This window comes from Strix uralensis, chromosome 24, assembly GCF_047716275.1.
Source record: "Strix uralensis isolate ZFMK-TIS-50842 chromosome 24, bStrUra1, whole genome shotgun sequence".
NCBI lineage: Eukaryota > Metazoa > Chordata > Aves > Strigiformes > Strigidae > Strix > Strix uralensis.
Window position 1 is genome coordinate 8,445,367 of NC_133995.1, and position 22,032 is coordinate 8,467,398.

Here is a 22,032-nt window from a genome sequence, read left to right on the forward strand (position 1 = left end):
GTCCAAGCCTCCCTTGCTGCCTCAGGGGATGCGTGTTACCTTTGCTATGTAAATAGCCGTCTGCAGACAGAGTGGATAGCCAAGAGCTTAACTGGGGTGAGCTATTCAGCTGCCTCTCTTGTACTGTACTCTCATACATTATATCACTGTAAAAAATAGTTTTTTCTGTGCACAAACCAACCCGCACACACACACTTTACAGCCTGCAGAGCGCTACCTGACAAGAAGTTTCGAACTTGCTGGATGAACTGCTGGATGCGCCGCACATCTCCTTCTATCTGGGTCCTCGTTACGCTCATCTGGTCCACCAGCCGCCGAGTATTGCTTTGAAGCTGATTCGCAGACGTCTCTGTCGTTTTAATCTGCAAACAATGACATCCTGATGGAGCCATTTCTTCTTGATCTGGAATCCCAGCAGCCCTACCTCAACTCTGAGTGAACTGGGCAAGGCACTTTGAAATTAGGCTATTCCCCATTCTTAATATGCCACCACTTTAAAAGATTGTAAATGTTAAAGACTGAGGGTTGGATTTACAAAGGAAGCTCTCAAAGAGGGACAGTACTGTTTAGCTTTTTAAAACACCTTTGAAATGGATTTTGAATGAGTTTGAAAACTCATTTTATCTTTGCAAGCTCCTTAGAAGCCGCAGAAAGAAGCTGCAACAGCAGTGACACATGTACTCTAGCAGAGCGCATCAAATGTTAGAGCAGATACAGAGGGGGTTCCACATCCCCACCCCTTCTGCCACCCTAATCCCAAACCAGGAGGAGGACAGGCTTCCCTGCGACATTTCCAGAGCCGCTTGCGAGCTTGGTGGCTCCTGTGTTGGGGGGAGGCAGGACCCACGCACACAGCAGGGAGTCTCCCACTCAAAAATTCCTGAATTTGTGAAGGTGCCCAAATGATCAAGACTCCAGTATTTATCACAGCTCGCTCTCTCCATGCCTGTCCCCCAGGCTCTGCTGCTCGACCCCAAAGGACGCACTCACCAGCTGCGCCGTCTCCCGGAGCCGGGCACTGAGGCTGCGGAACTCCCTGGCAGCTTTGCTGGCTGCGGCAAGGGCCCCGCTCGACAGCGGGAAGATGCCGCGGCAGGGGCGGCCGGCCCCGCAGGCAGTGCCGTTGTCTCGGGGGCAGAGCAGCCCCTCGCACCGGGCGGGTGTGCACGTCTCTGCTCGGAAGCCACCGCAGATCTGGGGAGGGAGAGAGCGGTTGGGGCAGGGAGGGCACTCGCCTCGCTGTGAGATCTCAGTGCCCCCACGGAAGCAAATCAGCACATCACAGGGGCCGAAGCTCTGACAGACCCTCGCCAAGGGTCTCCTCGACATCAGCATCTCCTCACTGTCCCAAGCCAGAGCATAAAGAGGAGCAAAGCAGGAGCTAAACCCCAGTGGCTCACAAAGAGTAACTGCATGGAGCAAACATCTCAGTTACTCTCAGGGCAGCAACTCTTCCCCTCGTGGCAGGGGAACCCTGTCCAACCTGTGCAGTTTGCTTTGGGAGGGAGAATGAGATGGGGAGACCTTGCCCTCCTGCCTGGACATCAGTGGGTTTAATTGCACAGCACCTTCTAGAGTTACCACCCACCAAAGAGCACCCTGGAGCAGGGGCACATGTGGACCCGGAGCCAGCGCAAGCACCGGCACAGGCTGGTCGCTTGGGAACATGTTGGTGCCCTGAAAAGCAGAGAGGGGAGGCTGGTGGTCTCCACAGCAACCGTGCATTAGGAGACACCGAAATGGATCTCCATGGCAATAACAAAGCAGCGAAGGAGAAATAGAAGAAGCCTCATCCAGAAATTAAGTGGGTCTTTGAGATACAAGAACTGACAGATGAGAGAGTCCTTGGAGGAAGAAGTGTGTGCCTGGGAGGGGGTGGTTGACAACACTCTGGTCTCTGCGACCCCCAGGCAGGGCATGCTCAGGCAATTCTCCACTGATGTCCCAAAGCAGAAGGTTGCTCAGATGCCATTTATGAGTCTCTCTGGACAGAGACACTGCTCTGCCATGCCAGACCGTTTGAGGAAAGATGCATGACTGCAGAATGAGACTGCTGCCTCCTGAGCACTGCAGGGCCCTCTCGAAAACGAGATACGCGCAGCGGGGAAGTCAGAAAACCACTTTGTATCTTCACCTGATTTATGACAGGGCTCAGGTTGGGAGATGAGGCTATCTCGCCCTTCAGGGTCAGCAGCCCAGAGGTGGACTCCGCAAGCCCCACCTCCAGCCCCGCTGCGCTCCTGCGGCTCTCCCGGGACTCGGCCAGCAGCCCCGAGGCACCGGCAACAAGGCCGCTGGCATTGGTGGATGTCTGGTAAGCAGATCTGATTGTCTTGAAGGCTCCTGCAGGAATAAAACGGATAAATGACACAAATGCCTCCATGACTCATAAATGCAGCAGAATGAAGCCTAAACGAAGGCATTGACTGTACCCTGCGAGTGGATGTGTGCACAGAGAGGAGTGGGACACAGCCAGAGTGATTAGTCACCAAGGCGTAACAAAAAAGCTCCTTTTATTTCCAAATGCCTTTCAGCCATTCCTACAGAGCTCTCCTGAAGGAATGAACTCTGGGTTGGGGTTAAAAGATTGAAACAAAACTAAAGCAAGATGACGTGTGCACGTGCATGCACGATCAGGGCTTTGCTCCATGTATCCCAGAAGAGCTTTGGCAGGGCAGGACAGGGCTTGCAGAGCCCTTTCCCTGGCTCCCAAGCAGGCCCCCCATTCCCCTCCAGCAGGAAGGAGCCCTGCTTGGCCAACCTGCAGGACCCTGGCCGGGTGGGTCATGTGCTGCGGCGAGGAGGGGGAGGCAGCAGTGAGACACTCAGAATTAGCTGCAGCGGGGATACAATGGCAGCCTACCACCAGCATCATCACAGAGCTTAATTAGCTCTTCTCCTGAGCGCCTGACAGCCGCCTGGCTCCCTTCCCCACCCCTCCATCCCTTCCATCTGTGCACAACCTTCATTATCTCAGCTTCCTCGCGGGTTCGGTGACACGCTCCCAGCGGGGCTCCCCCCTTCCCACCATGCCCCGGCAGCAGGGTTTGTGCTGTCCGGGGGACAGGAACGCAGTGCCTGCGGAGTGAGCTGCCCTGCCCCAAAACACCGGAGCAAATAACCCGAAAGCATGAAATCCTGGGTCACAGACCTGGCACAGGCTGGGTAGAAAGTGTCCCTCTCATTGGGGAGGGAAGATCTATTTGCTGTTCCTAAACTGACAGCAGGTTAAAAACTCCATCTCATCCACCCAGCCAGTGGGAAACCACCAGGCACAGTCACATTGAGGTAAATTAACGGCTGCAAATTAAGAGATATTACAGCTGCAGCACTGTACCTGACAGATCCGTGCTGCGGCTGGTCTCAAACTGGGTCTTCTTGCTCTGATACTGGGTGTTAGCGATAAGCAAGCTGCTGTTGAGGGCTTCGAGCTCCCTTGATAGAGAGGCAGTCTCATCCAGAAAATGAAGATCAGGGTTTATGCCTTGGACCTGCTCTCTGGGAGAGAAAAAGCAGAAAACATGAACTCAAGCAGAGAGCAAAGCACCTGTAGACAGAGAGCAGGGTTCATCTGTGCTGAGACACTGCCAACACCTGGGGAAAAGCATTTCTGAGCTGGCGGCCGAGGACACGCCGCGGCCTCGCAGGTTTGCGGAGGTGGCAGAGAACGGGGCTGGGTTACGGCTCTGCCACCCTGGGCCAGCTTGCAGGGCCGTGCCACGCAGGGACCAGGCACGCTGAATACACCCTGAGATGTCAACTGTCCAGAGCCCATCCACCAGCCTCCTGCCTTTGCAACATTTCACACAGGACGAGCACACGTGGAAGTGCTGCTGTTCTCTTGCATCCCTAGTCACCTCGTGAGCAGAGCAAGATTTTCAGGTACAGAAACAAAGCAGAACACGTGCAAGTGACTCAGTGTGACAAATGGAGTGAGCACGCATGAAAAAGCCAACATCTCCTCCCGACTAAGGGGTGCACCCCGTTAGCAGCATCCGTCTCTCACCTGATCGCGGCGAGCGCACTGCCCGCCCGGGCCAGGCTCTGCTCCATCGTGGAGGAGCGGCCGAGGATGCCCTGCGCCTGCTGCACGTCGCCCTCGGCCTGTGAGAGGCGGGGGCCAAGGCGGGAGCCCCCGCTCCCGAGGGGCAGCTGCGAGGTGGAGTTGCCGAGGCCGGCCTGGCGCAGGCGCAGACGCTGGATGTCCCCGTCGTAAGCGCGGAAGCAGGGGTGGCACAGCTCGCAGCTGGGGTAGGTGCTGCAGTGGCCCCGCTGGCACTGGTCGCAGCGAGGGCCCGTGACACCCGGGCGGCAGAGACATTGGCCTGTCGTCTTGTCACACCCCACGTCCTCCGTGCCCTGGAAGTCGCAGTCGCACTCTGGGTGGTGGAAAGGTGAAGAGGTGAAGCCCGCCAAAAGAGGGGAAAAAAAAAAAATTATATACGTATAAAATCAGACCCTGTTAATGGGATGCCAACACAGTCTGAAGCCCAACCCCACCCATCAGCCCCTGCGGCATCTGGGAAGAAGGTGGCACCAGCAGAGGAACGGGAAGAGCCCCCAAGCCCGGTTGCTTGCCCAGCCCTGACCCTGTACGGCCGAGGGGCTCACCCAGGGCTCCCGGGAGGGGACTGGTGGGTACCTCGAGATGGGGATGAACTGGGAGGCTGTTCCAGAAAGGAAATTTCTCTTGCAAAATAGCATGGGAAATGCTGATGTCGGGACACAGGTCAGGTGCTCGTCCCCAGATAACCCAGGATTTCACAGCGCTAAGGAACACCAAGCCACAATGAAAGGGATGCTGCCTACCTGTGCACCCCACCCGGATGTCTCCATAGTGCCTGTCCGGGCAGACCAGCTCCTGCATGACAGAGCACGTCTGTCCCGTGAAGCCTTCTCTGCATGGACACTGCCCTGTGAACTGCAGAAAGAGAAACACATCGGGGAGACCCAGCTCTGGGCACTGTCCTGGGAAAGTCGTCCCTCCACTGCTCTCGGGCACTAAAGCCAGCACACGGACAACCTCCTCACTGGTCTGCCCCAGGACATACCAGTGCTGCTCCTGCGATGCAAAGAGTCTCCAAACAGCCCAAGCATTGCAAAGCCGAGTTTTAAGCTTTGTTTCAAAGACAAAGGAATGGCCCACAAGCAGCCGCTTTGTGATCTCAAGTCTCCTCCCTGTGCTGAGCTCTTTGGGACCTATCTTTGGCTCTTAGAATTTGTCTTTTTTTTTTTTTTTTTTTTACTTTTAACTTTAATTTTTCCAGTTGTCTCTTAAGCCTGAAGTGACACACACGCTTTTCATTGACAAATGAGGATAATTAACTTGCCTCGCCTGTATGAAGATCTCTTATTAGGGCTTCCTTGCTGAATATGAGGCCTTTTAAAATGGCTTAATCTTGCCTTGATAATTACCAGCTTCTTTCATTTTCCTGAACAGCCTGTCACAGTGTTTTCTAGGAAATGGGGAAAGGAAAATAAGAGCAGGACAGGCTAGGGAATGCACAGCCCACGGCTGTGCAGCTTGACCCCCTCACAGCAGCATTCGCAGTGTTGGGAAAGGAAAAAAGTGAGGTGCAATCACAAAAGAAGGCAGGGAAATGAAAAAGAAATATTGCTGGGATTTGCTGCACCTGGCCCCAGTATGCAGAGGGTGGGCTGGGCAGTACCTGGTTGCAGTGGAGGCTGCGGGAGCCGGGTGGGTGGCAGCCACAGGGCCGGCAGCCCTGGCCACTGCCCATCGCCCAGTGCTCAGCCGCGCACTGGCCGCAGTCGTTGCCCACCACGTTGGGCAAGCAGAAGCACCGCCCTGTCTCGTCGTCGCAGGGCATGTCCTGCCGCGTTCCCAGCGCGTTGCAGGTGCATCCTGAAATGAGGAAGGTTTTGTCGTATTAAAAACGGGTGCAGAGCACCAGCCCGGCCTCCCATGAAGCTCCACAGAAGGACCCTGCAGCCACCCACAGACCGGCTCTCCCGCCTCTCCCCTCACACCTGAGCTCAGCACAAGGGACCCGCACCTCACTCTAACCCCGTGCTGCCCCCTCAAGCTCTGCAGCAAGACCCGGCAGCCCGAGAGGCCTCGGCATGCCCCCAGCCTGGCCACAACGCGACGCTGGCCTGAGCCACGGCTGCCCTCTGCTGCGCACAGCTCTGCTCGCCCACACACCATCGCCTCCGGCAGCCCGGCAGGCGCTCGGCAAAGGAATAGAGCCCTACCTGCGCCTCAAACTCCACCCGCCCTCTGCTTTTTGTCAAACTTACACCTGAGATGGGCCACAGCCTGAGCGAGGAGGTTTTATAATAGCTTGGAAACCCCAAATTGAAGCTGGCCAGGAGCCAGCTCCCTTTCAGAGCCACTGGGGATGCCGAACACAGAGGTGGGGTGGCAGCACCCCAGGAAGCAGGGGATGTCTCGGGGTGGACTCACTGTGGCACCCCAGGGCGTTGGCGTTGGCCAGCTGAGCGAACCCCGGCTTGCAGAGGTGGCAGCGGTCCCCCTGCACGTTCTCCTTGCAGACGCAGCGCCCCGTCAGCGGGTCACAGATGGAGCCCGGCACGGTGCCGTCTGGGTCGCACTCACAGGCTGGAAATGTGTAAGAAATGGGACTGCTGAGGGGTGCAAGGGGCGGACGGGGGGTTCTGGGGAATGTGCTATGGGGGGGAAGCGAGCACTCACGCAGACAGACTTCAGGATGGGTGAGATCTTGTCGCTGGTTACGAAAATAATTAGTTTTGCAGCGCTCGCAGTTGTTGCCTTCGGTGTTGTGCTGGCAGTCGTCACAGATGCCCCCGCTCACCCCTCTGCTTGCACGGTACAGCTCCGGGTCAAAGTGGCACGAGGCCGAGTGGCCATTGCAGTTGCACCCTAAAAAATCCCCAACAAAATGGCCCAGCTAGTGCTGCAGCTGTGCAAACCCCTCCAGCAGCAGCAGCTGCGGCACTAGAGGGTGCCCGTGTCCCCTGCGTGACACCGTGACACCCACTGACCGCCCCAGGATTAAACCGGCACCAGTTGGACGGCGTGGCCAAGCACTGGTACATCGCCCAGCTACAGCTCCACAGAGCAAAGCCCAGCCCGCAAACATGTCAGGGTGCCTTTTTCAGAGACACCCACGTTAGCATCCAGTCTCACAGTGTCCCAGCGAAAGGTCTGGGAGCTTACTCCTGCTCCTGCCGCTCATATCTGGGGGTATTTTAGGAAAGGCCTCAGGAAGAGGAGAGGGGAAAGGCACTCGCCGTACTCTGGCACTCGTGGGGATCATTGTCCTTCGCGGGCGCCCACGGCCGGTCGTTGTAGAGGGCAGCACAGCGATCGCAGTTGGGGCCAGCGGTGTTGTGCTGACACACACAGTGCCCGTGGACCTGCTGCAGAGACAATACTTTGGCCTTCCTGGGTGGTAGCTGCTCAGTTCAGAGCTTCATCCTCCCTCCCGAGGATGGGACAGGCCTGGCCTGCTCCTGCCCCCCCCGCAGCGACGACACCCAGCACCCAGACAGGGCTGGGGCAGCACCGGGGACAGGCTGCTCCTCACCCTGTGATTCCCACCACCTCTACCACCTACCCGAGGACAACTACACTCCAGGCAAAGCAAACCAGCATAACCTGAGGACAAGAAAATCCCACAACAGCTAACAACCTGCACTGGCAAATCCTCCTGGGCATGAAGGAGCTTGCTGAAACTTTCTGCATGTTCCCTACCCAGCCGAGAGACCCAGTGCTGGCAGGAGCGGTTCCCCCCAGAGCACAACATCCCGCAGCCACTCAGCTTCATAACTCCTTATAAAGCCCCTCCACCTTCTTCCTGACACAAAAAGAGGGTTTACGTGGGGGCAGCACAGGCTGCTGTCTCGCAGCCACCACCCCACTGCTGCAGGCAAAACAGGGCATCATTTCCCCTGATTATGAACAGCCTCAGGCCAGGGGAAAGACTCCCCCCACCCCACTGGTCATCCTGGCCGAGGTCTCCTGAGGAGCACTCCTGGGCGTGTGGTGGAGCCCGATACCACAGAGTTTGTCTTCAAGCTTTTCTCTTCACCCCGACACTCACCACGGCATGCAGGTCTCCCGACGGGGCGCAGCGGTCAGCGTGTCCATGGCAGAAGCAGCTCCCCAGCACCCGCATCTCCGTCACGGCGTAGAAGGTGCTGGGCGACCGGTAGCCCTGGCGTGCGATGTGGGGGAGCTCGGTAAAGTTGATCCGCAGGTTGGTGAACGGCCCCAGCTCTGTTGGGGACCAGGGTGAGGTGTGAGGGGAGGCCGGCACCCAGGCACCGGCTGCATCGCAACCTGCGCAGAGGGCTCGGGGCAAGAGGCAGAGCCATTGGCACAAAAAGCAGCAGCTGAGGCATCAGCAAAGACCAAATGCTGCTCCTTGACACTTCAGAGGCACCGGGGCAGCAGCTCGAGGCCGTGTCTGCACAGGACTTGCTCCCCGGTGGGGTTCCCCCAGCTCAGCACTCTCAGTCACACAGGGGAAGAGCCGCGAGGTGCATCATCCCCCTCTGCCTTTCTCAGATATGAAAGAGGTCGGTCACTTACTATCGATGGTCTGGCTGTAAGAGGTACTGATGGTAGACGCCAGGTCTTGGACACTGAATTTCACCTTAGAAGGAAAAAAAAAAACAAGTTGAAAAGCAGGAAACACAAAGTGCTTTCTTCTCATGCTCTGGGCAGCGTGTGCTCTGGACCTGTCTCTGCAGAACATCACTGAACACAAGCAAAAGACTTCAGTCACGGAGGGTTTTGCAGAAGACCAACATAACACCTCGCTTGTCACAAAGCAGTGAGGGTTTTCCTCCCAGAGGAGCAGGAATCCTCCAGAGGACTCCCCTCAGCAGTGCTGGGTGCCCACGGGCTCCATCCCTTGCCAGCTCTAACAAGTGTACAAGACTTTCAGGCCACCACGTGTTTCTGCAGCATCTCACAGGCCACCAGCCCCGAACCTGGGGTCACAGCAGAGGGAACGGGCACGTGTGGGAGCCCCTGTCACAAAATCCACAAATCCTACCTTGCCCCCGGGCAGAGAGTACCCCTGCAGTGCCTGGCAGCGAGCATCCTGCCAGCTCTTGGGGGAGCCCCGGGGGACGTGGGGGAAGGCGGCGGCGCAGTCGGAGGCCAGGTACTGATACACCTCCCAGGTCTTGCCGAAGTCGGTGGAGCGCTCAATCAGCATTGCAGCGGGCAGCGGCGACTGCAGAGCAGGGAAAGAGGCACGTCTGTAACAGCACTGCCCAGCCAGCTCCTGGCCTGGGGATGCCTCTCCTCCTCCTCCTCACTCCAGGCTCAGGTCTTTGCAGGCTGCTGGAGCCATCCCCTCCACTGCGGGTTACCAACTTCTGGGTCCCCCCCGCTCCCCTCGGCCAGTCCTGCTGTAGCCACAAAGCACACATCTGCACCAAGGAGATTTTTTGGCAGTCGTTTGTGGGATGGGGACGCACCACCCTGCTCTACTCCTCCCAAACACCCAGGGGAATGGCCACGAAAAACAGGGGAGAAAGGAGGGATGGGGACCCTGGCATGCTTCCTATCAGGAGCCTGAAGGGAACTGCTCACTGACATCCCCACACCTCGCAGAGAGCCAAGCGGGGCCCATCCACCACCATCCGTGACCTCCCTGCAAAGCAGAGCTACTGCACACAAACCCTGAAGTGAAGCAGGATGGTGCTGAGCTGGAACGTCTGGTCCAGGTCCAGCTGCAGAGACACGCGCTCGACGCCTGCGGGCACAGAGAGGCAGCTTCAGAGATGCAGAACGCGGACTTCAGGAAAATAAACTGTTGCGCTGCCTGAGCAGAGTCATTTATTCCCTTCTTTCCTTCCGAGCTATTGAATTCAACACCTCCTCCTCCTCCCCTTCCCAGGGGACCCCAGCACGCCCGGCCGGTACTCACCATTCTGGGACTGCCACCAGCGCGAGTGCCCGGCGGAGGGCAGGACGTTCCCCACGCGGTGGCCGTTGTAGGCGTGTGGCAGCCGCGAGTCGCACCTGCAGCATCTCATGCTCCACTGGAAGAGAAAGGGCCGGTGGGAGCGACCATCCCGGCTTGGCTGAGGGAAAGACCCCGCTACAGACCCAGGGGGCGAGGGGCACATGTGCGGCACGGGCTCACCGAGGAACAAATGGTATCAGAAAAGCTGGTTTAGAAGAGCCGTGATCAGTAAGACTAACAATACCAGGACTCAAGTGGTCCCCTTCACACCCCATTAAAAAACACAACTCATGGTTTTATGGACTAAAAACTAAAACCAAAACGCTTTCAACTAAAACACGTTTTCGGCAAAGCATTAAAAATGCCCTTTTTTTTTAAGCAAACCCCATTTTCCACAATGACAACACTTGATAGAAAGCTCTTTGCAGCTTTTTGGGACCAGTCTGCCGTTTCCACAGAGCCGAGGGGGCTGGTTGGGTGAACAGAAAGGCCTTTCTCTCACACCCAGAAGCGCTGGGCGACGCTCAGCCCCCTGCGCTCTCCCCTGGGAGCGGAGCGGGAGCAAACAGCTCAGCGGGTGAGAAGTCAGCGGGTGGCAAGTCAAGTGGCTTAAAGTTCAGCCCTTCACTTGAGCAAGTAATTCAAGGAGCAAACAGAGATGCAGCGTGGGGAACGTGGGGACAGGAGAAAACAGGGTCCCCGAGGAGCAAACAAATACCCAAATTTTGACTAACCAAGCAACGCTCCGTGCAGCCACTAACACGGGGCCACCGGGTGCGTGTGGCACATGAGCAGGCTCAGAAATGTGTAGAAAGCAGCAGGAAAGAGATTGAGCAAGAGACGGGGAGCAGGGAAGGTCCAGACACTGGCCAAGGGGAGAGGCAGGCACGGGGTGGGCAAGCAAGCTGGGCAAGGACCACCATGGAACAGGGGGAAGCAGCCAGGTGAGGCCAAGGCGGGGAAAGGCAGGTCTCGGAGGGATGCTAAAATAGCTGGTGACAACAGGGCCCACAGCAGCATCCCACAGGGACACGGGGAGGCCCTGACTGAAGCGCTCGGTACCGGCCATGCTGGGAGTGCAGCAAACGCAGGGGCCTGCGGAGACCACCGAGAGGGGAAGGTTGGTGCTCAAGGCATGGAATTGCTCAGCATCTCCAGCCTGGTGAAACGGAGAGGAAGAGCCGATCCCACTCTCTGGAAAGGTTCCCAGGGCTGTGCACCGAGGCAGGCAGAGCTGTACAAGTTATGGGATAACGCTGTCCCAAAAGCAAGAGGGATGTGAAACATTTCAACCACAAATGGAAGTTGTCAGTGGCCTGAACAGCAAAACAGCCTCCCAAACAGAGCAGTGGGACACACACCTCACACCCACACGTCCCAAAGCCTGAGAAACTGGGGAAGATCGAGAACAATGTTTGCCAGTGATGGAGGCACTGGCCTTGGCAGCAGAGGGCAGGAGGCTCAGAAAGGTCATCCTGGGAGGAAAGTGGATTTGGGGAGCAGGGGGAGCGCGTCTGGCACAAGGCCCAACAGCTGACAGCAGGAAGGCAACGAGATACCCCGGTGTGAGGGCTGGCAGTGCTGGGGCAGGATAAGGTGACACCAGAGACACAGATATGTTTGGGACCCCAGTGATGAGATCAGCTTTCAGTGATGGGGCAGAGACATCGGGTGACAAGTGACAAGAAGCACTTTATACCCACCTCTGTGCTCAAATCTGCCCACCTGATACTTAAAACAAATGAGCCGATTCCAACCCAAACACGATGCTACACACGAGCTGGGATTGGGAGAGATCTGTGCCTCGGGAGGCAGCAGGTGGTGGTGGCCGGTGGGCCACAGTGGCACGAAGATTTCTGGTTTCCCTTTAAAAGATTAATTCATGCTTTACACATATTGCCTTACTCTTGAAACAGGCTCATCTAAGCCAGCCGAGTCGCTTATTTCTACAGAAAGAGACTTGCTTCATAAGAACTACCTTTTCTTTTTTTTAAATCTAAAGAAAAATTAATGGAAAATTTTGTCCAGAGTTACCTTTTTGCTTGTTCTCACACAAAACTGCACAAGGCGTAGGCTGGCCTTGGCCAGAAAGCACTAACTGGTGCTGCACCAGATGCTCTCAGCAGTTGAACAGGTATTGAGGAGAGATCCTCACTTTAAACTGATCTGTTTCCATTATATTTTCCACAGTCTTTATGTTCTCTGTCTATAAATATCCACAACAGGAGCTGGTTAGCTACAATATTTATAACAATATTGCAGAGTAAGCAAACAGAGAATTCAAAATATATAATCATGCAATTTCCCTGCCTCTATCAACTCCTTCTGGCTCTGCCAGTAAGAATCAGAAATAATATAATCAGGTCCAGGCAGAAGAACTCATTTCAGATAATGACTACTCACAGCAAATTGTCAGGAAGCTACAGGAATTATCCGCAGCAATAATCTACCAAACAAATCCCAATAATGATTAAACTTCACAATAGTTCTGACTGTGATTAGCAAAGGGAGAAGAAAGGCTTTCTGTAAGGGGAAAGGTAAATCTCGGCTAAATTATTCATTAGGCACGATTCATGCATACTTATTAGACCATTCACACAAGTGCCTTCCAGTAGCTACAATGCAACGTTGGCAATGAAGCTGCAGCCACACTTAAAATGCAGTGCCAAGTAAAAATGAAGCTTAAACTATGCGAGACAGACCATCCCAAGGCAGCCCATGAGCTGTGCTCCGTGCAAAAATCTTCTTCTATTTTTTTCTTTTTTCCTCCCCCTCCGGCTTTTTAATTAAGGATAAAATTAACACTGGAAGCAAAATTCATTTCACGTCCTTGGAGCAAATTGTGAAACGCCTGTATTGCACAACAGGAGGATTTGCTATTACTGACTGACTATGTGTCTCAAAGTTCCTTGGGACAGAGGGAATTACCAAAAATGACAGCCCAGAGCCGGGCTGAGGGGAGATTTACCAAGCAGACACCTTTCTCCAGCTCTCCCCTTCTTTTTTTACCAGCATAGCAACAGGCTCAGTAGATCCCTCAGTGCTGGGCTCGCCAGGAATAGACCAGGGCTGCGGGACTACGTGACAAATGGAAACGAAGTAGTCACGGTCTAAGCTGGGTCACTGACCCCTGGGGCAGCCCCAGCCCCAGCTCTCCAGCACGGGGTCCCCTCCCTGCCAGGCATCAACAGCCCCAGCATGACTGCAGCAAAAAAGAATCAGTACCTGTTTGAGTAGGTGTGGGATGTGGGGCTGAAGAGGCCTATAGGAAGGTAAAAGAAGTCATAGGTCTGCATGAAAACCACTAATCACCCCCTGTGCCTCCAAGCCGCTCTTAAGACTCACCCAAAATACAGGTTATGGAGGTTCAGAGATTAAAGGAAATTCATTCCAGCCTTGTATTTCACAAGGCAGTCATTTTAGAGGGAAAGCTAGCGTGCTGAGAATAAACAGATTCATGTCTTCGAAATAAATGGTGGAGGGGAAAAAAATAAAACCCATGTAGAAGAACAGCCAGCTGTTGTAAAAATGCCCATATATTACATCACACACCTGGGACCCTTCTGCACGGCGCGTGCAGGGACACGGGTGCAGACCCAGCCCTTGCCCCTCGCTCTCTGTGGAGGGTTTCAGCTGCTCCCCTCCTGCTCTGACCTTGTGAACCAGCCGCCGACCAGCCTCCCATGCCTCCCCGCTCATGCAGGGGCAGAAAACCTCAAACAATTTTAAGTTGATGGACTCCGACCAAAGTATTTTAAGTAGCTCTAGCTGCCATTTTAATATGAGTAGAAAGCCCTTGAAATAAAACCTCCTGGCATAGGTGCACAACCCGAAATAAACTGAAGCTATTCATCAGCAAAAATGGGAAGCTGCTTCACTCCAGTCATGAAACGAAGACCTTTCATAGCTGCGGAGTCCTTGGTGGGCCTGCATTTAACCCAGCTCCCTGCCAGGGAGAGGCAGTGTCAGGCAGGCTCCTGGCACGCAGCCTCCCATACGGGAGCTTTGGGTGGTCGTGCACAATTAATACTGTATAGGGACAGTAATCACAGTTCCAAGGTTATTTGGGGACAATCTGGAAAACAGTGGGAATTTATATGTATATAAAGAGGTTGAGGGTTATTAAAAAATAGGGTGGGCAGCAAGAATAATTTACCTTGGGAACAGAGGCACCTGGTTAAAGCCAAGTTATTAAATTCTCTATTCCAACCCATTTTCACTCGCTGTTAACACCCGCAGCAGGACATGGCTCTGCCAGGCTCGCAGGGAAAAGGTGGCAAAAGTCACCCACGGTTCTGTCATCGTGGTAGAACTTCTCAGTGAGGTATTTCCTAAACTGGACCGTGCTCAGTTTTGAAGCACAGACCTATCTCTTAGCCATAACATCTAATGTCACATCCTTGCTTGGCCAGTCAAAAGTGACACTGGAAAACAAGCTCTGAGGTTACGCTCAAATAGAGGGCTCTGGTTTTACTGGTGACCTCCAGTCAGAGGTGACAGGAGGGATGGGGGAGAAGACACAAGCTGGACAAACATCCTAGGTATGGGGTTTAAGGAAATTAAGTTCATTTCTCTTGCTTAAAAGCAAGCACGTGGGTGCCTGTTTTCTTCACCCCGTCTGTTCTCACATCGTCTCCCCTCAGCAAAACTTCATTTTAAATCTGCCAGGATGACAGTCTGCAAAGCCCATCCGCACCAGAGTATCTCCGCACCCTGCGCGCATTGCCGGGGTCCTGTTGCCTCTGCAACTTCTCTGCAAGGGAATGACGCGATGTCTCCCAGCATATGTGTCGATTTGCAGTTGCATGGCAAAAAAAGATGCAGAGAAGCGAGGAGGAGGAATTAAAAAATAATGGGAAATAGGCTTTTTGTTCCGCACATTCACTGCAGGTAGGGACACATCCCTGCAACAAAGAGCAGGGTGTGTCTGAATGCCAGAATAAGATGAGATAAGCACCCAGCAGCAACTTGTGGTTGCTGCGTTACCTTCAACAGGTCGGGAATACAAATTATTCAGTGCAAACCCCTGACATGATGAAGCAATACCCAAAACTAGAAGCCCTGCTTTGAGCAGGGGGTTGGACCTCCTGCGGTCCCATCCGACCACAGCTATTTCATGATCTTGTGGATGCATTTTTCTGTGTAAAAAGCTTGAGTCTGACTGATGGCGTGGGTCTGGAAAGCAGTTGAGCTGGGAGGCATGGTGGCATTTCAGTGTGCTCTCCCCTGTTCCAACACGCCCAGGGCCCGCTGAAGCGCCTGGCAGGCAGCACATTTTGGATCAGGACTGAGCTCCCTGACCGACCCATGCAGGTGAGCAAGCAGATGTAACCATCAGACGGTAGCAATACGGCAGACAGAAGCATTAGTCTTGCACATACTCTCTCTCGCAGACATTGGCCTGTATTTTTGGAAGCAGCCAAAGACGCCTCAGTGCTGAGACACCACCGGAGAGATGCTGCCGACCAACGCCTGCCAGGCAGCTGCGACCATCCATCAGCAGGAGGAGGAACCCTCTGTCATGCCAGGAGCTCTCCTGCCCAACCGCCTCACGCTCCCCTCCCACTAACTCATTTAGGGATTAGGCTTCTCCCGTACCTCTCCTCTCCATTCCTGCCTGGATGACCCCACGGCATCACGACACAAGGGGCAATAAAGGCAACTTCCCACCCTGCATTCTCATATCCAGCAAGTGCCCGTGGAAAGCAGGTGAGAGAAGGCAGAAAATCTTGGTCCTTGACCTCATGCAAACAACATTTTAAAATTCAAAGTCTCCCAGGGTCAGGGCATGAGGACCCACGTAGTTGCCACATCTGCTGTAGGGTGCAGGAAACAGAGCAGCGACACAAGCACAAAGACACACATCTTTGCTCCTCTCTTGCTTTTTCTTTGGCAAAAGATTTCAGAGTGACGTGCCAGGTGTTTGGGGTACTCTTCTAATACATCTCTAAGCTGAAAGCACTGCACAAGCCCAGAGGGAAGACATGCTCTCCCCTCCAGAGAAGCGTTAATTTGCTGGGTACAAGCACACCACGGCACCGGTACCGCTGCTTCCAGCAGCAAAGCAAAGAGCCGAAGGCACGCACGGCCCTTTGCTGTCACTCGGAAGGGCCAGGCCAGGGGACTGGGAACCTGCTAATCCATGTGAAAGCCACACCGTGCCTTGCCCTGGCTGGAGCTGGGCAGCATGAGCTGCTCCATATTCCTATCAAAGCGCTAGACTTAGCGTTTAAATAAAGAGATGAGTTAACTGGGCCTTGAATCGCACCTCGGTCAGTGAGAGTCTTTCCACACACATCACTGCCTTTACGACTCCAAATCCAGTCTTGAAAGCCTCACTCATTTTTCTATTTTATTTTCAGTTTCCCTCCTGCTTTTACTTTCCCTGCTGACACCAACGCCATCTCCCAAGCACTAAGTGATTTCCAAGCCAGACCATTGGTCTGCCCGGTTTCCACCCCCCATCACTTTTCTAACCATCGCTGCAATCCCCTGCGCTATAAATGGCAACATTGAGCGTCCCTCCTGGATTTCACTAGACTGAGCCTACAGCCAAGGAATGGAGCAATCAGGAGTGCAAAGTATAAAGGTTAGAGGGATTTGGAGCCGGAGCAGACAATGGAGCAGAGGCTGAAATGGAGTGACCCATCAGAATTGCAAAAGAGGACCCTGGGGCCAGCGTGGGCCGGCAGGGCCAGACAGCGTGTGCCCGCCAGCTGGCCCGAGGGCACCAGCAGCCTGCGAGAGCAACCCCTCATCCCAGTGCCCTCTGTTGAGACTGCAAAACAGACTCCAGATTTGTACCTATTTGGCAGCAAAACGAGAGCAAGGCTTGTAACCAAAAAAAAAAAAAAAAAAAGTCCTAAGAGGCAATAAATTAAATGTGCTTACTTTTTATGGGATGGGAATAGGAAAATTGAGTTCAGGGGATTAATTTTTGCTTAAATTAGGGAAGCAGAAAAAGGGAGGAAAATATTAGGAAATGCTCAACACATGGAGATTTCTCCTGCAAAGATAAGGGATGGTACACTCAAAACTCCCCTTAGCCATTACAGCTGCAGAACAGAAATAAGGGTCTTCGTGGAATTTGGTAGCAGCACCGACGCATCTCTCCCTTCAGTAAAGGAAAGGAGCAAAGGCCCCATTCCCAAAGCTAGAATTGGAGAATCCCATTTAACACATCAGTGTTAATTGTTCCAGATCCCTTTTAACCCTGGTACTTGTAAGGCAAGGTATAAGCAATATGAAAACTGAATAGCTGAGGGACTCGAAGACTGGAAGAGACTGCTGCAATCCTGTTCTCTGCCTTCCTCCGCAGTACTGCCACTACCACTCACTAATTCTGCACCAAACAGATCATTTCTGCTTGAGGCATATCACAGCCATCAGAGAGACGCCCAGTCTCCACTTCAAAGATTACAAATGATGCAGATGATCACAACTGAAGGCTCTTCAGAGTGATCTCTCAAGGTCAGGCAAAGGAAATAACCAGCCCACTCCAGCTTACTCAAGGTTTTGCAGACGCTCGCTTCCCATAGTACAAGCCCCCTCTTCAAGTAAAAGTCAATGTTAAGTGAAGATTTCAGGGGTACATTTATGTACAATTTTCCTCAAGTATAAACAGAAATTGGGAAGAAAAAAAAAATAAGTCAGAGCAGAAATAATTGCCTGCTTTTTTCCCATCCATGGGCCACAGCACCCATGAGAAGCAGCTGGGTTTGCTGGGGAAGCGAGTAAACAGCCCTGTTCCCTGGGAGCAGCAAAACAGCTCTGAAAAAAGGGAGTGGGAGCCTGGCTGGTGGAAATGCCTGACCACAGCTGTCAGCCTGGAAAACAACCTGACAAAGGACTGATGCTGCAGCCAGCCCGGCGTCCAGGGGGACACGGTGCTCACAGCTGTCAGGGCCAGGAGCTGCCTCAGTTTCACTCCAGCCAACAGCTCCCAGCCACCCCTGAGCCCAGAGGAGCAAAAATCCCTCCAACCCAGCGAGAGCACCACCGGCTCCGCAACAAATCCACCTACTGCCACATCTTGGCCTTCAACTTGAAGGGGAATTAAAACCAGAAGAAGACTGACTCACTCAAGCTGGATTTCACTGTAGAAAACCCTGCCCCACTTGAGGTCTGCATCTCCTTTCCTCTCGAGCATCTCTTCCAAGACCCTTTTTGCCTGTCCTGCCTTGAACCCTCTCCCTTTCGAGCTCCTCTCATGGCAGTTACGGGGTTAACATTGCCAGACCGACAGAGAAAGGCTTTAGGAAGTGCTCACATCAGGGACATCACCCCTATTTCCAGCTCTGTGCTCAGGCAGACTTATTCTTAAACTCTTACTCTGATTTGGTGGCAGCTTTAGAGCCTGGGAATCTGCAGCTGGCTGAAACGTTATCCCCGCGAGCATCATCTCCTGCCCCCGCACAACCACAGTAATTGGAAACAGTTGTTTGGTTCAGAAGTTTTTCCAAGTTTTTCTAAAAGACCTGAAGTGTTCCCATTTTTGACAAGTGAAATACGAGCGGTTTAGAACTAAAAAGTCTGGGGATAGGAAGGCCTGGGATATTTTGGATGCAAAAGCTTCCACTTTGCCTCTGCAGTGCTTCACACCAGAGCTTTGCTGCCCTTTCCCTGCCACCACGTTCGTGCTCAGCGCCTCTTCTCGACCATGGGGACAGCAGAGAGGGTGCGAGGGGACACCACAGACGGTGCAATGACCCAACGGGGTTGGAAGGCAGATAAATATCTAAAACAGGTTCAACACATCCCTGCAGAAGGGTAGGAAGGGTCGGATGGGTAAAGGCATTAGCATCCCTACGTGAGATTTGGGGACGTACCTCTCCGTGGGGCGTGCAGTACGTCTCGGGCTTGGTGAGGCCGCAGGTGGAGGAGGCTCTCAGGAGAGGGGCCCGTCCCAGCAGCAGCTCTCCAGCGGGGGGGTAGCAGGCTCCCTGGGAGCAGGTTCGCTCCGCGCCCAGCAGCCGTGGAGCAGCTGGAAGAGCACAACAGGACGTGGGGTGGTGTTAGGGAAGCACACGGACGTCAGCCAGCGTGCCTGCTGTTTTCTACAGCAGACCAACTACAAGGTCATGGTTGGGACAAACCTACAAAATGTGTATGCTGAAAAAGACAAAGGTATTTTGCCCCTGAATTACCTTTATTTTTAATAGTAAAAAGGCACTTTTAAAGTGCGTTATACTAACAGTTATTTCCAAAACGCTTCTTTGCCATGACCCCAGTGGTTGGGCTGCAGGGATGCTCCGTTCCCGGCCCATCCTGCTGACCAGCCTGTCTGGGGTCCCCTGTTACCCAGCCAGCCCTACGGCCGGGTGCTTGGGGCAGGGAGAGCCCTTCGCCAAACACCAGCACCATTAGCAAACACCAGCCTCCCAGCTGCTGCCACAATACTGGACTAATACAAAGCTTACATTAGCAGCGTTTCTATTTAGTCAGCTTCCCCCATATCCTTTTAGAAACACTGTATGGTGAGCCTTACCCAGGAGAACAAATAATGCCCACAGCCAAAGTTGGCAGCGAGGCTCCATCCCACCAAAGACACGTCTAGGGAAGAATTTGCAGCACGAGTGAAAACGAGCAGAAGATGCCAGTCTAAAGCTCAGTCCAGGTCCTTCGCATTCCTTCTCAGTTTACATGGAGATAATTTTAACAGGGAGATAATTTTAATTGATTTACAACAGAATAACATGGGTGAAAAATCAAGAATAATGGAGAGGAAGATCAGATGCTCAGACTGTATTTGTTTTTAATGTACAAAGAAACCCTGCTTTTCATCTAACTCACAAAGCATGCACAAGATTCTCCTCAAGAGTGTAAGAGATTGCCCTCTTCCCCAAACACTGTATCTTTGGATCTTTACGTTATTGCTGAGGCAAACCACAGGCACCAGCACAGCACCTCGCTCTCAGCAGAGCTGTAATTTCGGACTGTCCAGCTCCCCAGGAACATTGAGAAGCCGCAGCCCCCAGCACTGCAACCCGCAGCGGGCAGAGAGCCAGCGCCGATACCAGGTCGCAACACTCAGCTAGAAACGATGCCCGAATGAGTGCGCACACACAGACACACACCACCCCCCCGACACACACCCCCCAGCCACCTCTCCCCAGGCTTGCTGCACTTTCTGTTCTCCAGCCCCACCCTTCGTCCTGCATTTCCAGAATCGATTCCAGATCAAAACTCGCCAGCGCATGCGATGGCCCAAAGCCTTGTTCTATGAAAAGAAGAAACCTGTACAGATCGTCACAGAGTAAGTGTCTCTGCGGGGAAGCCCTACGGGAAAGCACAGGGCAGGCAGAGCTGCCAGCACCCCACAGCACCCCCAAACCTCACCTGCCCTCTTCCCTGCGTGACGGCAGCCCCGTCCCCGGTGTGTCCCTGGCTCACGGTGAGGGCTCTCTGCCCCTCATGCCACCCGGCAGCCGATCTGCAACCCCAGGAACCCTCTGAGCGCCAGTGCTCTCCTCTCCCGGCTTTTAACAGGCAGCTGCCTCACCTGGGAGAGAAAGTGCCTGTGGGTGTAGTAATGATAAAGGGAGTGATTCAGGGATCTTCAGACATACACACCCAGTTACCGTATAACTCCCGACAGCTCCTAGACAGGGCACACAGCCACAGACATAAATCACTTCGGACGAGGATGACGGCAGCGTGAACCAGCTGCTCTGCAGGTAGCCGGCAAGTGAAAGCCCAGCTGCAGCTGACCCACCCGGGGCTGGCGTGGCCACCACCGGGACATCGCCATGCCAGCGTGAAACCCGCTCGCCCCAGAGCTGCTGCACGGCTCGGCACCAGGCAATACACCCGAATGTTCACCCACCCTCTCAGACAGGTTTTGCCTGTCGTGCTTATACCACCAGCAGTGCCGCTATCAGCGCCTCAACTTGATCATTTAAAGACTAATTCAGGGTGTCCAGTCAGTTATAATCACACTGTGTATTCACGTATCAGACGTCAGCCTGAAGGTGATCTGGAGCGCGGCAGCTGGGCTTTACAGGCAGACGCGGTCACGCAGCCCCTCTCCTGTCTGCAGTACTGGAATTCCTCAAGACACAAAATTACCTAAAATGAGCTTGAGAGTTATCTACAAAACACAACCCTGTGAACTCACCAGCTGTGAAGAGTCAGAGAGTCAAATTTTTTAAGAAACGTAATCCTTGTTTGGGTACCTAGCTGCACACCCAGCTGATGAGGAGCCCTTCTCCCCCTCTTCCAACCCAATTCAGGGCTCTCTTGCTCTGATGCATTTCAGTGGTCACTGTTGCTTTACGTGGGTATTAATGGAAACAGTATCATAAATTTATTTTATTTACTGTACCAGCAAAGCAACAAGTTTTTAACAAACCTGTTTAAACTGAGGACTGTTGGGTGAGCTGGGAGTGCAGCTCAGCAGCTTGCACAGCCACCACTACCCCTGTGCCCCACACGCAGGGCTCCCAGGCACCACTCACATGGTGCATTTCAGCTAAAATGCAGTTTTTCATCCTCAGAAAAACTTGCATCAGGCCTTTTCCATTTACGTTACTGAAATGGCCCCAAAATCACATCCTCTCGCATGCTGGTGGGGGGCTCAGCAGACCACATCAGACGACCCCCGGATCTTTGCTCCTGTTGCTTTGCTGGTGCGTGCTGCCGACCTCCCCGTCCTCACGCTGAGCAACACAGGCGCGTGCAAGAGCTCAGAGGAAGGGTATACACAGAGCTGGAAAAAAAAATATCGTCCCTAAGGCTACAGTATGTGAAACTTTGGCTCAGCTTCCTCCTCACCGAGGTGTGCCCGCAGCGCTGGGTGTGCCTGCCCTTACCCTGTTACCGCTCAGCAATGCGGTAGCGCCACATTCCTCCTCCTGCCCAAAGATGCCTCCTCCCCATCTTGGCAAAAAGGAAGTGGGGAAAAACACTGGAACATTTTACAGAGAAAGCGAGAGATGAGACACCAGCTGCTGCCACCATTCCTGCGCGCTGGCGGTGAGCGGAGCCCTGCGCAGTCAAACCCCTCAACAGTGTAACCATCAGTGTTAGTTAGTGCTAACCACCTACCCCGGCCTGGCGGAAACCCATCAAACTCTCCAGCTCCCTCGTCCGGTGGAGTGACCGT

General features: G+C 53.8%; 1 protein-coding gene across 1 annotated transcript in view; it reads right to left on the bottom strand.

The window, feature by feature from the left end:
* The window catches only part of LAMB3 (laminin subunit beta 3), a 25,986-nt gene extending 4,550 nt beyond the window's left edge, over positions 1–21,436 (bottom strand). The window contains exons 1-22 of the mRNA XM_074893714.1: positions 21,386–21,436; positions 21,046–21,048; positions 20,510–20,599; positions 20,076–20,148; positions 19,836–19,962; positions 19,417–19,481; positions 18,758–18,912; positions 9,891–10,005; positions 9,643–9,716; positions 9,009–9,191; positions 8,540–8,603; positions 8,049–8,224; positions 7,242–7,365; positions 6,677–6,865; positions 6,428–6,583; positions 5,670–5,866; positions 4,810–4,921; positions 4,007–4,379; positions 3,338–3,498; positions 2,135–2,343; positions 991–1,194; positions 218–362 (exon numbers count right to left, since the gene is read on the bottom strand). Coding sequence (XP_074749815.1) covers positions 218–362; positions 991–1,194; positions 2,135–2,343; positions 3,338–3,498; positions 4,007–4,379; positions 4,810–4,921; positions 5,670–5,866; positions 6,428–6,583; positions 6,677–6,865; positions 7,242–7,365; positions 8,049–8,224; positions 8,540–8,603; positions 9,009–9,191; positions 9,643–9,716; positions 9,891–10,005; positions 18,758–18,912; positions 19,417–19,481; positions 19,836–19,962; positions 20,076–20,148; positions 20,510–20,599; positions 21,046–21,048; positions 21,386–21,436 — 3,046 coding nt within the window. The remainder of the gene's footprint in view (positions 1–217; positions 363–990; positions 1,195–2,134; positions 2,344–3,337; positions 3,499–4,006; positions 4,380–4,809; positions 4,922–5,669; positions 5,867–6,427; positions 6,584–6,676; positions 6,866–7,241; positions 7,366–8,048; positions 8,225–8,539; positions 8,604–9,008; positions 9,192–9,642; positions 9,717–9,890; positions 10,006–18,757; positions 18,913–19,416; positions 19,482–19,835; positions 19,963–20,075; positions 20,149–20,509; positions 20,600–21,045; positions 21,049–21,385) is intronic.
* Positions 21,437–22,032: the final 596 nt, after the last annotated feature.